The sequence below is a fragment of the Apteryx mantelli genome, chromosome 1, assembly GCF_036417845.1.
Source record: "Apteryx mantelli isolate bAptMan1 chromosome 1, bAptMan1.hap1, whole genome shotgun sequence".
NCBI classification, from domain to species: Eukaryota; Metazoa; Chordata; class Aves; order Apterygiformes; family Apterygidae; genus Apteryx; species Apteryx mantelli.
In genome coordinates, this window is record NC_089978.1 from 13,182,677 (window position 1) to 13,198,725 (window position 16,049).

Consider the following 16,049-nt stretch of genomic DNA (forward strand, 5'->3'; position numbering starts at 1 on the left):
GTGCTGGGGAGCCCAGACCTGGACACCACACTCCAGGTGTGGCCCTACCAGGTCTGAGTAGAAGGGAAGGTAACCACCCTTGACCTGCTGGCAGCACTTTGCCTAATGCAGCCCAGGAGGCTGCTGGCCTTCTTTGCCACAAGAGCACATTGCTGGTTCATGGTCAACTTGTCCACCACGACCCACAGGTCTTTTTCTCAAAAATGCTTTCCAGCTGGTCAGCCCCCAGCGTGTCCTGGTGCATGGGGTTATTCCTCCCCAGGTGCAGGACTTGGCGTTTTCCTTTGTTGAACTTCATGAGGTTCCTGTTGGCCCATTTCTCCAGCCTGTCAAGTTCCCTCTGAATGGCAGTGCAACCAGCTGGTGCATCAGCTACTCCTCCCAGTTTTGTATGAGCTGCAAACCTGCTGGGGGTACAATCTGTCCTATTGTTCAGATCATTAATGAGGATGTTAAATAACCCCAGTATTGACTCCTGAGGGAACATCACTAGTGACTGCCCTCTAGCTGGACTTTGTTCCACCGATCACGGCCCTGTGAACTCAGCAGTTCAGCAAGTTTTCAGTCCATCTCACTGTCCATTTGCCTAGCCTACACTTCATCAGTCTGTCTGTGAGGATATTGTGGGAAACAGAGTCAAAAGGCTCACTAAAGTTGAGACAACCAACATCCACTGGTCTAGGACTGTGAATTAAACTTACCAGGAAGACTGCATTCCAGGCAGGAATAGAAGTTCTCATCTCATGTGTAAAATTAGTATTCTCTCTATATAATGGAGCTTTCTTGCAAAGATCTCAAAATCCTTCTCGGAGTCAGCTGTCCCTGTCTAAGGGCTCAGGAAATTAAACCATAAATGAGTCAAATGGGTATCTCTGCAAAGCCTAACCTGTCGAGCAGTACCTCTAGGGTCAGGACAAGATAGCTGCTGAGAGGAAACTGAAGAGAGGAGGAGGAAAATGGGAGGCTCTGCCAAGACACATCCTGTATTACTTCTAGAGAACTACCAAAAGATCAAAAAAAAACCCCACAAACATTTGGCCAAAGAACTGAAACAAAATACTGACTGTTCTTGAGGTTATTTAATATTGAAAGAAGACATTTACCAGCAGACTTAAAGAAAACCTTAGCTCAATATCTGTTACAAAGGAAAACAGGTTAAGGCGTGTGATAATGGAAATCTCACTCTGGTTCACATTTTTCTCCTTCTTTTGATTATTCCAAGCAGCCCAAATTGCAGTCACAAACATAATCCTGGGCCCTAGCTGGGAGACAGAGTGCGCTGCAGCAGTATCGTCATCGCTGGGGATAACGGCAAAGGTTCAGCAAAGCGTGCTGGCTTTTTTTCCTGGTTCCTGGTGACATTTACAAATGTCCTGTTGTGGCGGTTTGGCTGCCTTTTAATTCTCCCCTTATTATAGGAACACAAAGATCAGTGGTGGCCTAGGGCAGGAAAAATTGTTACAAGATCTAAGGTCTCTGCTAGCTGAGCTGATGTGTTCTCCTGCAGGTTATATTAAGGCTGAGAATTGCGAGGGAAGATTTCTGTGTGGTCTGTGGGAATAAAAGCAGGGAGCGTGGCATTTGTGTAGAAATGATGAAGGTATCATCCTGGTCCCAAAGAGCATACAGCTCAGTGAAAGCATCTTCCAGACAATATTAGAAATGCCTGACAAATCTACGAGTGTTTCTTTGCTCCCTTGTTGGAGCAGAGCTCCAGCTCCCAGCTGCTAGGACACATTTAGGAAACCCTAAAACTGAGCATAAATGGAAAGAGAAAGGATATGTAGGGTTCCCTTCAGAAGTGCCATGGTCCTGTCTTTTTCATCTATGTACACTAGGTATCCAAAGATGCCTGGTGAGGAACTGATAAGATGCTGAGAACTCACTGGAAGTCAAATGCTTCCCAGATTGCAACTCTATTTTTATTTGTATTTATATTTTTATTTAAGTTTGTATTTATATTTATATTTTTAATTTTAATTTAGTTTTATTTTTTAATTAGGCATAACAGATAGAGTATTATTAACCTCAAAAAAATGCCAGAAACAGGTAGCAGCTGTCCAAGCTGGGAAAAGTTAATAAAAACTGGAACTCCACAGAGTCCCTGTCACGGACATATGTAGGGAACAAATGAGATAAAGCCACAAGTGGAATGGTAAAGTGGGGCCCTCCAGTGCCTGATCACATTTTTGATAAAGAAAGGGCAAGAGAAAAAAATATGTATGCTGAAGTGTAAGAGGAAGGGTTTCATGAGACCTGGGTCATTATTCCCTGGACTGGCAACACCTCAAGGATTTGGGGTGTGCTGGACAGGAAGAACTAGGCATTTTGTCATTAAGTATAGGCTAGATTTGCTTTTATTTATTTTACTTGCAACTAATTGTTTCCAAAACTTTACCTGACCTTGATGAATGTTTTCTTTTTAAGCTTGCTGGAGGATGTTCTGAAGAGGGAGTCATATGAGGATGGAAAATAGTAACTATTCAGTAGAATTGCAATAATTGTATCATCTTTGCCATTTTAGTCTCTCCACACAAACTAGAAAATATTTTAGTGGTATGAAATTCACAGAAGCTTTGTAAGGGTAAACTGTCTCTGCTGAGTATGCCAGATAGATACCCCTTACAGCACTAAAACATCCATTTTTGAAGTCACTACGAGTCTTGTGGTGACGCTGGGTGGTGACGTGACTGTGGTGGTGACAATCTTCAGCAATGTCCTACCCCAGAGCGCTGTACTTTGAAGCTGTCTCAGGAAGCTATGAATCTACTGCCTGCCAGGCCAAATGTGTAAAGCACTGAAAAGTTTTAATATAAAAGTTTAGGACTCTGAAGTAGAACATCAGAAGAAGCTGGGCATAGTGGTGTGTAGAAAAGGTCTGTTCACGTCTAGTCATTTGCCCTTCAGAGCCGCTTGGCAGGATGGTCTGTGAGTAGGGTGCTGACCTTGACATGAGGAAATTGGAGTTTCATGCTCATTTGTGCCTTGGAGCAAGTCTGTGCCCTTACGCAAGTCAATTATATAAGCTTAGATCTGCTCCACGTAGAGCTGTACAGGTACCCAAACTAGGTCATCCCTAAATCTTACAGGGGAGCATGGTTGAATCAGCATATAGCAACTCTGATTTAACAGCAAGAGTCCAGCTCTTCTGGCACTATGGTAATGACAGCGTTGGTGTCTCCCTTAGCTAAGCATTACCTCACATGCTCCCACTCAAATCACTGGGTTGTGAAAGACTTCAGTGGGTGACAGCCTAGGGCCAGAGGTAATGAAAATGCTTTTAATTTTCAAAACAGTTTTTCTCCTTTTTCTAAACACGTCAGCTAATTAACCTTTCATTACAGTCTCTACAGATACTGGAAAGAATTTCTGGTCTTGGTTTAACACAGCAAATCAATAGGTCTGCTATGAACTGGGAACGAAGCCTGTCCAAATGCTTTACTAACATTAAGGCAAAGCATAAGGTTATGCGATTTTTTTTCTGAAGAGGAGCAGACTCTCCACCTCGCTGAGGATGATGCTGGGGAATGGATTTGAGAGGGGCTGGATGCTACCAATGGAGGCAGAGCTATCAAAGCTGTATCTAGAGCTCAGGGCTTCCAGTCCTCCTTTGGAGCCACCGCAGCTTGCAGTTCAGAGTGACAAGTGGCTCCCCACTGAGTTTGCTGGGGGCAGGCTGTCAGGCGCGTGCCAGAAACAACTCTTCTGCAGCTCAGTTGGCCATCAGGGTTGCTCTGCTGTGGAGTATTTTGGACACGTAGGTAAATATCTTCCCTCCAACAGTGCCTGGTGTTTCCATGCACAGCGGCTCCTGCAACTGCATGGTAAAGGTTTCGAGGTGGGGGGCTGCCCTGAGCACATTTCCTGACGACTGTTGCAGGTGGCTGGTGACTGACCCTGAGGAACTGCTGCACAGCTGCTGAGGGAATTTCAAAATACAAATCAATTGGGAAGCATTACTGCAGTATATATATTCACTTTCTGAATCTTTACTTCAGCTCCCACCTTAATGCCTCACACCTGAGGGATGATTTTTGTCTATCAGACATCAGGCTAGATGCCAAATGCACTAGTTAGCTGAGCTGCTGCAGCCAGCTTCTGCTGCAGTTCATTTTTGTGGCTTTTTTTTCCTGACCCATTAGGAATTTTTGCAAGCAAGGTACCTAGAGTTTTCTGTGAAGACTTTTTGGCTTGAATCATTTGGGATCTCATTCTCAGGACTTAGTGTCCTTGCAAGCAGGTTCAGTATCAGTTCCCAGCACCCTGCAGTCGTCACAGTCTTCTGAGGTCTCACACATCAGTTTATGTATTTGTCTCACAGCATCCCACCCTTCTGCTTGGATAACACCTTTGCACGAGCAATTTAACCAGGTGTATTAGAGAAGACATTCAAGAGTCTCTTGGGCACCTCCATTTTTCCTGCTGGTTGTGGTTTTGTAAATAGTGGCTGTGTAACACTTTTTTATCCAGTAATTAAGGGCTGATGCTTCATCTCACTCATATGCTTCTGCCCTACCAGATCATATGATATGGGGATGTCCTCTCCTCAGCCACGTGGCAGCAGACTGGCTGCAGAGCCTGAGTCTGCAGCTGGGGAGAGGCACATTCAAAAGGTTTCAGGATGTCAAGGAAAGCTTTCTAAAGTATACAAAGAATGGTGTAGAATTGATATTGCTACAGAACTTCTATGGTGATTGTGTTACATTCAGTAATCTATATTTTTATAGGTCTGATGTCCTCCCCATGAAAGTCTTTGGTAAAACTCTAGCTATTGCAATGGGAAGAGGTTTGCTCTCCTTTTTTTTTTTTTTTTTTTTTTAATTTTTTATTAAGTACACCCAATCTATTAAACATTAACTTGTCTCCTTTGTGGTGAGAGCAGTATGGGATTTGAGAATGTCATAAATGCTGGAACATGATTTGTAGACTTGCCTTCTGGTGGGATAGCAGGAACACCCCAAAGCAAACACTGCTTGGGCCCAGGGTTCCCCCTGGTCATCATTGCAAGATCATGCTCCATCACCACCCGCCTTTAATCACTGCAGACTTTGAGCTCACTCATTCTCCTTGCATAAATGGAGGGCGTCTTTATTACTCTACAAGGGCTTTATATTATTCATTACTGGAGAAAGCAAAGGGAACAGCAGTGCTGTTTGTGCCAAACCCTAATTGCAGAACGCGGTGTCCTTTCAAATGAGTTCCCACATTTAATCATGATGCTCTTCTAGTGCAATCGTTTGCAAACCCATCTGTTTCTCCATCTGCTGCAGGGGGATGAGAGTGCTGGTTTCCTTGATGATGTTACAAACATCCCATCTGTGGGGAAGGAGGTTTCTCTTAAACAAAAATGCAGTCAGGTATGAAACAGCAATGATTGTCCCCAAGGTGAGGAGCATGGTGAATGTTTTAAAGGGGAACAGCTGAATGTAGATCCCATTCACGAGGGAGCAGGCTGGGTACCGGATAACAGGGGGCATTTTTAGGGCAGGCTCCCCTGCTAGCAGCCTCAGGAGGAGCCCAACCAAGAAGCCAGTAGCCGAGCCATAGGTGTTGGTGTTGGGAATGAACAGGGCACAGCACAGCTGAGGGAAGAGCAGGGCATACACCAGCTCCCCGCTGAGGAACCAGAGGTCATAGACAGAATAGGAGTAAAAAGCCAGGCCAGCAGCTCCAGTCCCAAAAACCAGCATGGAGGCCCTCATGGTCCATAAGACTTCTCTCTCAGTAGCCTGTAAAATAGGAGATTGCAAAGTTAGAGACACTGGGAACTTGATTAAATGGTGTTGGTATTGTTACAAGACAAATAGCTTGTCCCAGCTACTTGGGATGATTTCAGCTGATAACATCAAGCATTGTCCCCTACCACCATGGCACTGCTTCTGGGTGGAAACAACAGCATTTGGGGTACTACTGGCACTCAGCAGGAGTAGGTAGAGCTTTGATAGTGGGATTCATCTGCTTCCAGTGAGCTGTGGCAGGGAGCTGGCTGGGAGGTATTGGCTTTTGTGGAGACAAGTGCCAGTGTCTCTGCTTTGGGACACGGCAGCTGCTGGCTCTCAGCTCCTCAGGGGTTTCAGACTTCTGAGAGCTTCTGCCTCACCCAGAGCCAGAGGAATGATTCCCCCCACTTCAAAGCAGCCTCTTCTGCTCCACGGGAGCTCAGCAGGAACCTGGGGCAGAGGTTTACACAGAGTCCTGGGAAGAAAGAGCTGCATCCCACTCCAGGCCACACTCACAGGGACCAGCACTGCTCTGCATGGTCCCACTTCAGGCTAGTTTCTGCCAAGATCTCGCTTCATCCAGGTGGTGCTCACCTCCAAAAGCTGCTGAAGGCAGGCACCCATTTTGACCCACTCCAGATATGGCCCTGGCTGTATAAATTGGAGTAGTGCTTTGTAATTTTAAGGCTCATGACTTTATGCTATTCCCTGTAATACCCTGGTCCAAATTTTATACCTGTCATCTTATAATGAGCAAGACTCACTGTTGTGGGTATTTGTATTCCTACTGAGGATATGAATACCATTAATCTACATTTTAAGTTCTGGATCCAGAGCTCAGTTCAGCAGCTGAAGGACACCTCTAATTGTTGACAGTTCAGACTGGCTTTGAACCTATCCTGACACAAAAACCTCTGTCCTAATACATAAACTTTTGAATGCTGTAGCCAAGTACCTTTTTCCTCAGGATTTTTCTGTAGATATTGTGAGCAAACATGGAGCTGGCAGAGAGAAGTGCTGAGTCTGCAGAAGACATTGCGGCGGCAGCGATGGCTCCCAAACCAACAATGGAAACGTATGCTGGGCAGAGATAATGTAAAACAAATGGCAGTATCATGGCTGATTCTCCTCTGTCTAGCGGACTTGGAAGACCATAGCTTGTCTGGTTCCAGTCTTTAAAAGAGAACGGGAAAAGTCACAATAAATCTTTCATTAATGTTTCTGCTGTCTTTGAATGTACCTTTCCACAGCAATCAGCCATGGCAGGGCTAAGGACTGAGGCCCACTCAGTATTTTAGGATTTAGATTCATTTCTTGGATTCCCCTGTGATCTCTACAGGCTGTGAAGTAAGGGAACGAAAGGACAGGGGACTGCAGATCCAGGCAGGAAACACCTACATTGATTATCATCTCTTTATGCAATGATAAAGGCCACAGTAATCCACTACTAGATGCAAACAGAGTCTTTTGATCCTATAGATAGTAGGTTCGATGCATGATGAGGCAATTCATGAAGTCAGAGAAAAAAAGGCTGCAAGGTACTTACAGACATTCTCTACTCCATCCCTGTCCTAAAGCAAGGTCAGTGCTGCCCTGTGACCCCTGACATGTTTATACTTTTTAAGAACTTCTCTGATGAAGATTTGACATCGTCCCCAAGTAGTATGCATTCCTGTGTCTCACTGTCTTTATCCCACTAGAAAGTATTCTTTAATACTTACCCTAAATGTCTCTTATTGGTGTGTAAGCCACTGCCATATCCATAGCAGGCATAGGGAAAATCCCACCTAAACTCAGGTTTGGCCACCCTAATCCACTAAGTCCCAGACCACTGTCCAGTCTGCCTTCTTCCTAGAACTATTTTCTCTTGTAGGTAGTTAAATTAATTAGGAACCTCTCTCCTTAGCCTGATAGTTTCTCTGGTGAGTACATTTCATTAGCCAGATATGCTTAAGAGGTGGCTGACCTGGGAAAACAGACTGTCTGAATTCTAGGCTTATTCATCTCTGCAGAGTTTTGTCAGGAAGCACGTAACCCACAGCTAAGCAGTCAGGGGCCCTGCCTGTGGATGATGCCCTTCATCTGAGCCTCTTCTGGATGGAAGGAGCTGAGAGCCCACAGGTTGCTGCCTCTTGGGTGCTTTGACTGCACCAGCACTAGCACACACTAAGAGCTGGGCATGCTGGATGCTAAGTGGTTAAAAAAACCCTAATATGCCTTATTGGGTCCTTGTGTTCTCCTGGGAGAAGCAGAGCCCTAACATGAGCAAGACCAACTTGCTCTCTGGAGTGTCTACACAACGGATGTAAAAGAGATGAATGTCAGTTGGGTGGAATGGATTGAGCTCTGGAGGTCTTCAGGAGCACTTCTCTTACCCGGCCTTGGGTAAAATTTGCACCTGAAATGAGACGATTCCCCGTAGCACACTGCAGCCTGTACTGGATCCACATTTTTCCTTTTCCCCAGTAGTGTCTATAAGAATAGCTGCGCTTTGTATGTTTCCAGGAATGGGACACTTTAAGATCAACCCACTTTCTAGCTTTACTTGCCAAGAGGGAGTTTTGCTCTGATGTTCCTGATGACAGATGAATTCATAAACATCGAGCTCTTTCTTTAAATGTCTGATGATCTGGCTTCTCTTTAACCCCTGCTCACAGCTAGTACAAGACTAAACTCCTGTGCTTTGAACTTACAGAACTGAACTTTTCTGATTCCTTCAAGTGTTTTTTCTCCTGAACTTTATTAACAATCAGTAGTTACACTACTGTTGCAGAAGATAATACCAGAATAACATTTTGCGGAGAAAAGAATTTTACAGTGTTTTACAAATCTTTCTGAAACATGGGTACCATACCAGACACAGCTGACGACAGATTCTGCCTTCATCTTTCCTCATCAGAAGGTCCATGAAAGCCATTTCACCATAATGAAATGGCTTTAAACAGGTCTTGTAGCTGTTTAAATATCACTAGGTAGCTGTGTATTGAACTGCAGAAGGCTCCAGGTGTCTGATACAGACTTTTCACTTGGTAGCCAAATCTTCCACTGAGGGCTTTTAGTATGCTCTGCTCCTGAAAGTCTGGGCTATGTAATTGGAAGAGTAAATCAGGACTTCTTTGGGTCCCATTTTAATCACCTTTGGCAAAAGCAAGTTCATTATTCAGAGACAAATTATTTAGTTTTACCTGTTGATGCTGCAGCTGCCCCAATAAGCACAGAGGGGATGGCCATAAGGAAGCACCCCAGTCCAGAGAGGTAGGAAATGAGCCTTGCCTGTCCCAGCGAGGCAGTGGAGAGGACTCTTTGGAAGTAAGTTTGCCACGGGATGCTCCCAAGCACCTGAAACATTCAGATATCAGTGGCGTTCCCTGCTCGACTCTTGACTGCTGCAGTCAGCCATCCACTCTGAATGGATGATAATCTTTCCTGTTATAAAACCCTCACTTCAAGTGTAGTAACTTTGCTCAACTTTAGCCACTCAGGCTGAAATTTCCTATGACTGAGAGTGTTCTTTTGTTTTAAGTGTGATGGGTGTGAAAATTTGATCAAAACAGGTTAACTCTTTGAAAGACAGAGACATCCGAAAAGTAGGTTATGTGACATAGTGAAAGAGGAGTAGAGGAGGGAAAAGAGAAGAGAATTTTGTCAGGTATGTGACTTTTGTAAAGATCTGCTCAAGCTTGGCTAGAGTATAACCTAAAAAAAAAAAGCCATTTTTCAGTTGCTCAGCAGACAAATTTCATCAGATAAAATCTGAATATTCTGTACTGACCAAACAAGCTCAAGCTTCTGTGGGTCTTTATTGCCAATCTAGTGAGAGAAAGCAGCCTGTGGTAGCTCTTGTTTATACTGGTAGTTCGAAAGTGGAGTTGCGCAGTGGAGCTAACAGCACCAAACACGCAGTACTGTTTTTTTAATAATTTTTTTTAGTAGAGAAGATTATACATAGTTATGTTAAAAATACATTATTGAGCCTGCAAGACCAACTTCTCAAAAGATAGGAAATGACTAATTTAGTGCCTGGTGTGAAACTAGTTGTCTGGGTGGTCTTACTGAAGAAGCTCTATTCCTTCGCGTGGGTGCTGGGTGTAAGGAGAAGGTGGCAGGACGTAGTGTCCCTGCCTCTTCTGTCTAACCCAGAGCTGAGCCCTGGATATCCCCAACCCATTCAGTGTGCTGCAGAGTGGCTGAGAAAAGGGTTTAAACTTCATCCTGCCTCTGCCAACTGTGAAGAGTTGTGGGCTCCTGTCCAGAAGAACCCACAAGCTTTCCAAACAGAAAGACCCTCAATTCCTTTCCCAACCACCTCTCCAAGAAATATTTCCTACCAGATAGAAGAAGTCATCCAGCCATCTTCCAAGATACTGTTTTTCTATTTTCCCAGTCCAAGGGGCTTGGTAGGTTTTATGAGTTGCAGTGTAGTAAATGCTTTCTGTCGCAGGGTTCATCAGGGCGAAGGGGATACAGACCCACTAGGATAGAAATGGAAATAGTCAACCAGTTCCCCAGGGTCCTTGTTCTTGGGGGAACCATTCAGATATAGAAACTAAGATACATGTAGAAGACAAAGTTATGTAAGATTAATCTCAGACTAAGAGTTTTCCTTTACCCCCCCTTCCTTACTCTAAATCTACATGTTTCTGGTCCATAACATCATCCAGAGCATGGGTATGTAATTCAGGTCAACTGATGCCTTCAGTAGTCAGATCTCTTTCCTTTCCAGCCAAGATTATTCCAGACAGATTCTGCAGACCTTACATGTGGGCAGCCACATTCACCCAGCAAGGCCAATAGCTTGTGTAAGTGCTGTCTGACATATACAAGGACTGGAAGACCTCTCTGAAGGTCTTCTCCTGAAGAGGAACTGTGGGGCAGTGGCCAGTATTGATGGAGTTATTTTTGGTCTCACACATGCTGAAAAGAAGAGTAGGATTTTGTCCCTTATCTTAGTTAGGAAACTGGTAACAAAGAAATACACAGGACTTGCCAGACTGAGGCTAATGAAAACCAACTGGATGACATCCGTGTATGCAACAGAGTAGAGGCCTCCCAGTAGAGTGTAGAGTATGACAGTGCATGCTGAGAGGATGATAGCCAAAGAGCTTCCAATATCCAAGATGACCCTTATCGTTGCCCCTGCAGACAAGGAAAGCAGCCAACTATTTTAACATAGATTTCATACATGAAGTTGTAGAATGCAGAATAAATAGGGATACTACTCATGGCAAGGGAGTAGTCCTCTTTCTGTTTTCTCACAGTTTCCCTCTTTCTGCCTACACCTCCTCAGCTGCTTTGGTTCACTCCAGAGTCTCACATTGTCCCCTTTCCTCGCTCTGGCAAGACCCTTCTCACCTGGACTCCCAGCAAGGCTGCGTCTTGCAGCACTGCCTTCCCCATCCCTTCTCCTGGGCCTGCCCAGCACTCTTCTCCCCTAATCCCTGTCCATACACACTGTTCCTGTCACTATCTCTTGACAGCAGCATCAAGTCCTGCAGAGCCAGATCCCCTCTGCAGCTCTACCTCAGTGTCAGCACACCTTGCTGGCTGAGGAGTGCATGGTCTAGCAGAGAGCAGGCAGAGCTAGGACTCGTGTTCCTTGTCTGCTTCTGCTACCACCTTTCTGCATGGCCTTAGCCAGGTCACTTTGCTTCTTTGCATCTGCTCTGCCACAGGTAAGATCAGGGTAACAAATCATATTGCCATAATTCTCTACTGTAGTATAATGAATATATACAACTGCCAAAGTTGAGCCATTCTAATCAATTTTGTTTTAAACCTAAAGAACATGTTTTTCAGAAATTAGAAATGGTTGTGTTCTTCTCACAAAAGGAGACATGAAGCACAACTTTCCACAGCTTAATTCAATACAGTTCCTAGATCTGTATTATACTGTGTTTATTGTGCCACATAATCTTCAACAAATATAACAGCGAAATAAGTATTTACCTAGGGAAGCCAGGATAGCTGCAAACCAGAACACCTCCCCTAGCAGTGGAGGAATGAAAAGTAAGCTTCCCATCATGTTCCCGTATATTTCTTGGAGTGGGTCCATCACTGTCACATAATTCCTGGATCTCATTGGATTTACGAAGAAGAAACCACCTATCGGAAATGATAACATTTGGATAGAACTCTGGATGTGTTTTCTCCCAAGAAAAATGTCAGAATTCTATGGCATTTGGGTTTATATCAGATTCATACAGCGAGTGTGGAATTCAGTCTGAGATCAAGACATGTAAATGCAGTTTTCTACATGTGAACTGCATGTCTGAGCTCTCTTATAGGCAATGGACCCAAGAGAATGATGCAGCTGGCCAGACACCAGGGACTTGATTCCCTTGCCTAAATGTGGGGGTTTCGCCCATCTGAGAGGTTCTAGGTTATCAGGGACATCTGCTTGTGGCTGGTAGTTATGACCCAGAACTTTTGGGAGACCTACATCTTTTTGAATTGGCTGCTGGAGGTGAAGCAGGATCCCCTAAGGCATCCCAAATGGCAGAAGATACCTGTGCTTAGGCAATTGAATTGTGTTCTGAAACGTCTGCTTAAAACTAAGCTGAACTCTAGGTACATTGACTGTATTCAGTACAGCTCCATTGACTGTAACAGGAACTCAGAGATGCAGCTCACAAGGTACTTGCCTGTAGATGCCTCTTCATCTCCAATGATCTGTCAGCCTGAGTGCTGAGACACACAATTTTCTGAAATGCTTCCTTAGGTGTATGTCAGTAGGCAGAGAGAGATGCATTAGAGACCCATATTTGGTGAAAAAGAACCAAATATTTTGTCCTTGACCGTTTGATGCACCAAACATTCCTTTTCCATTTACATTTTCAGTTTGGTGGCTTCATTGTCTCTTCCCAGAATTATATTGTTTTAATCTGCACACTGAGCTGAGTGCCACCCACCTTCATCTAAGTATTAGACCTCAGTCACACAGAAGCCTCATTAAAACCAAGGAATGTGTACTGTGCCTAACCCTAAAGCCAACAGGACTGCTCGTCTGGGCACTACTGACCTGAGTAAAGATTGCAGGATCAGACCTGTGCTCCCCAACTTCATTAGTTAGAATTATTCACATAGGAAACGCTGGCAGTGTATTTCCAAGCCTGATTCATATTCACGTCAGCTGAACTCTTTTCTCTGACTTGAGAGTAAAGGTTATTGCTATTTTAAAAATTCTTGTGCAAGGTCTGCACAGGTCTCCTTCCTTTAATCATCGCACATCCTTAGAGAGTTACAGCAAAATCCAGTGTGGACTGGAAGAAACTTTGGTCTTTACAGTCCCACTTTATACAGAAGGGAGATAGGCAAGACAGCTCAACCTCAGCGTGAGTCCAAAAACCCTTGGAGTCAGAAAAAGGCATAGGACACTGCAAACCTAGCTGGCACGGAAGGGTGTGGGTCTCTGTTTCAACACCAACAGTGACCGCCCATTAAGTGGGACTTAGCTGGATCCACCACAAATTAGTCTTGTGTTAGGACTAGTCAGAAGAATGTATTTTAGTGGAGATGGATCAAGATGGTATTCTTTCATTGCACAAAAATTTCAAAGAAAAAATTAAAATGATACAGCTACTCTCAGTATTGTGTGAATAATGGACTGTGGTGAAAAAGTGATGTCCACATAACCACATGTTTCTAATGCTAACAGATGAGATTTTTGACCTATAAATTGCTCCAGGCAGGCAAAGCTCTGCACCTGTTTCAAGTCACCCTGGTTTCAAATGTTTCAACTTAGAGGATAGGACTGTAAATGCCTATTCTGAATCTACTGGAGACTGAAGATATGAAATCACCTTTAAAATGTATTCTACACTCTCTTACACATTGTAATACACCCAGATGAATTTTTAAAAAAGACTTATGATGTCCTGATTACTATGTTAATTATTTACCAATAACAAGGGACAAGGCAAATCCCACAGGTGCCTGGACCCACAATAGTCCTTTCGAAGGCAAGTAGACAATTTCAGCTGTGCCATTGATATATGCTCCTCCAACCCAGGTGGCTGTGAACGTAAAAGAAGTAAAGGTAAGAGTTATGACACATGTTCTCAGCTAGTCTCATAGAACACCCTGAGAGATTGTAAACCTTTTGTTTATACAAATATTTAATCACATGCCTGTTTTCTTTCATAAATCTTTTCCCATAGTGAGATGTACAGTTGAGTGGGGTAACAGTATTAGAATCCCACCCTAAACAAATTTAAGATTAGGTTCAAGAATGAATATCTGTGTGTGCATGGAAAAACTCATTAGTGTTTAGACATTTAGAAGCAATTTGAAAATGCCCATTCTTTGTTTCATTTTTCTCAGTGGAAGACTCCTGCTAGAGCAGGTAGAATGGCCTTTGTTATTCTTCCATGACTGGTAGATCATCATCCCTGAGTACACAGGCTAAGAAAATAGACCTCGGGGGGAAAAAAAATGCAAGTAGTCATTGCAGTCAGAACAGCAAACCTAAGGACGGGCTTAACCAAATATATTAGCTAGACAAATATCACTTGGGGCAGCCTTCACCAAAAAAGAAGCAGGGAAGCAAATTCCAGATGATGTCACGCAGCTGGGGCAGAAGAGGACAGAGGAGGGCAGCCAGCAGTGGGGAAATGTTCTCTCCTTATGGCTCCCACCAGGCAAGAGCCCAGTGCTCATTTTGGGGAGCAATTTGTTCCACACAGAACTGGATTATTGCAGGAGTAAGGCCCTTCTGTTACACTGGATAAGAGAAACTGGTCCAAGATTAAGACCACACTCCTCCTTAATGAAAAGCACCGCATTGTTCAGGCCATACTCTTTAATTTAAAAGAATCTACATAAACATCAGGTTCTGCATAGTGTAAAGAGGTCTGGAAGAATCCATCCCCAAACGATTCATGAAACCATACTCCTTTAAAACCACGCTCAGGTTAAATCTGTCCTGACATTAAAGGAGGTAACTTGCTTTGAAAGGGAAAAAAAGCCCCCCAACCACATGTAATATGTATGTTTTAAGAAGACTAAAAACATTCCTTTAAGAAAACTTACCAGTTGCAGTAAACAATCCAACGAAAGCATTTATATTCCTCCCTCCAACTATGGCCATCTCAGTAGGGTTTCTGTTCTTCTGATCTTTTTTGCTTTTCCAAGAAGCCCAAATTCCAGTAGCTAAAGTTAATGTGTAAAACACACTCAAAGATACTACACCTGGTATATTGAGAGCCATCTTCTGTTGTTTAATTTAGATCATGGAGATGAATAATGGATTTATGATTATATTCCTCGGTAGAGTTTACAATTAGAAGAAAATAGAAAAATCAGAAAAAAACCTGCTTTCTTGTAAAAAAAAATCTACTATTAATTTACTGTACTTTGGGAGAAATGATGCAGTCTGAAACAGAGCTGTAATCCCAGAAGTCTGAGAACTGGATGCAGAGACTACTGGTCATCTTTCAGTTTCTACCCTTCTTAGAGAAATATTCAGTCCTACTTTCATGGACAACAGAGAATAAGAGGGTAGGAATAAGCACTGATAAGAGTAAATGAACACTGATGAGAGGGATAATATTAGTTTGGCTTAAATGAGGGTAAATGTTATATTTGGTCTGAGAGGGAATGGTATGCAAATAATCTGTATCCATTTCTCTAGGTTCTATTTACAAGGTTAACACAGAAGATACTGCTAAGAATTTGTCTGCTTAAAGTTGACTGAACTAAACCCACAATAATAATCAAAATAAACTCAGGAAATGGTGAAAGAACATTTACCAACGATCAATTGAAGGAGCTATGTTCTAGTATTCAAAGCAAGTGCATTATTGTTCCATTTCTGAAAACAGGCAGGACTGTGAGGTGTTGTTAGACACCTATAATATATAATATATTATAATGATATCTAATATATCTAATATATTTATAAATATATAAAACAACAGCAAGGATACAGACTTTACTTTCTGAAGCTCCCTTTAAATGGACAAAATTCTGAGGAAAAACCCACGTATGCATTAGGGAGTAAGTTGTATACATTTATTATAGAGTTGCCATACACCTACCTTTTTAGTTGTCCTGTGAATCTTTTTCATCTATTCTGGTGTGATTCTAAATAACTGATTCTATGTTTAAAAAGCCCTTTTTATGATGCTGGCCTGGCTTTCCTAGATACCTGTATTTATCTGTGGAGTAGATAGAGCCTTTCAATATGGAAATCAACCATTCTTTCTTCACTGATGTGTACTGAGCAGGCACTGACATCTTTTCTAAGGTTTTCAGCATTGTGCCGTCTCATGTAGACATCCAGAAATAGCTGTTCTTTGAAATGAATATGGCATAAATTAAGCTGACCTTCAG

The 16,049-nt window shown here is 43.1% G+C and overlaps 1 protein-coding gene across 1 annotated transcript; it reads right to left on the reverse strand.

The window, feature by feature from the left end:
* Positions 1 to 5,207: 5,207 nt before the first annotated feature.
* LOC106495492 (high affinity choline transporter 1-like) lies at positions 5,208 to 14,925 on the reverse strand. Its single transcript, XM_013955960.1, has 8 exons — positions 14,748 to 14,925; positions 13,619 to 13,732; positions 11,667 to 11,822; positions 10,708 to 10,856; positions 10,049 to 10,192; positions 8,906 to 9,059; positions 6,676 to 6,893; positions 5,208 to 5,729 (listed from the first exon to the last, which is right to left on the reverse strand). Exons 1-8 carry the CDS (start codon positions 14,923 to 14,925, stop codon positions 5,208 to 5,210), a joined length of 1,635 nt encoding a protein of 544 aa, XP_013811414.1.
* Positions 14,926 to 16,049: the final 1,124 nt, after the last annotated feature.

Excerpts from the sequence above, each read along its gene's own strand:
- LOC106495492 (XM_013955960.1), bottom strand. The coding sequence starts at position 14,925 with ATGGCTCTCAATATACCAGGTGTAGTATCTTTGAGTGTGTTTTACACA. Across the intron at positions 13,733-14,747 it reads TGGATTGTTTACTGCAACTG|CCACCTGGGTTGGAGGAGCA; the intron begins GTAAGTTTTCTT and ends TTACGTTCACAG. Across the intron at positions 10,857-11,666 it reads AGCTATCCTGGCTTCCCTAG|GGGCAACGATAAGGGTCATC; the intron begins GTAAATACTTAT and ends CCTTGTCTGCAG.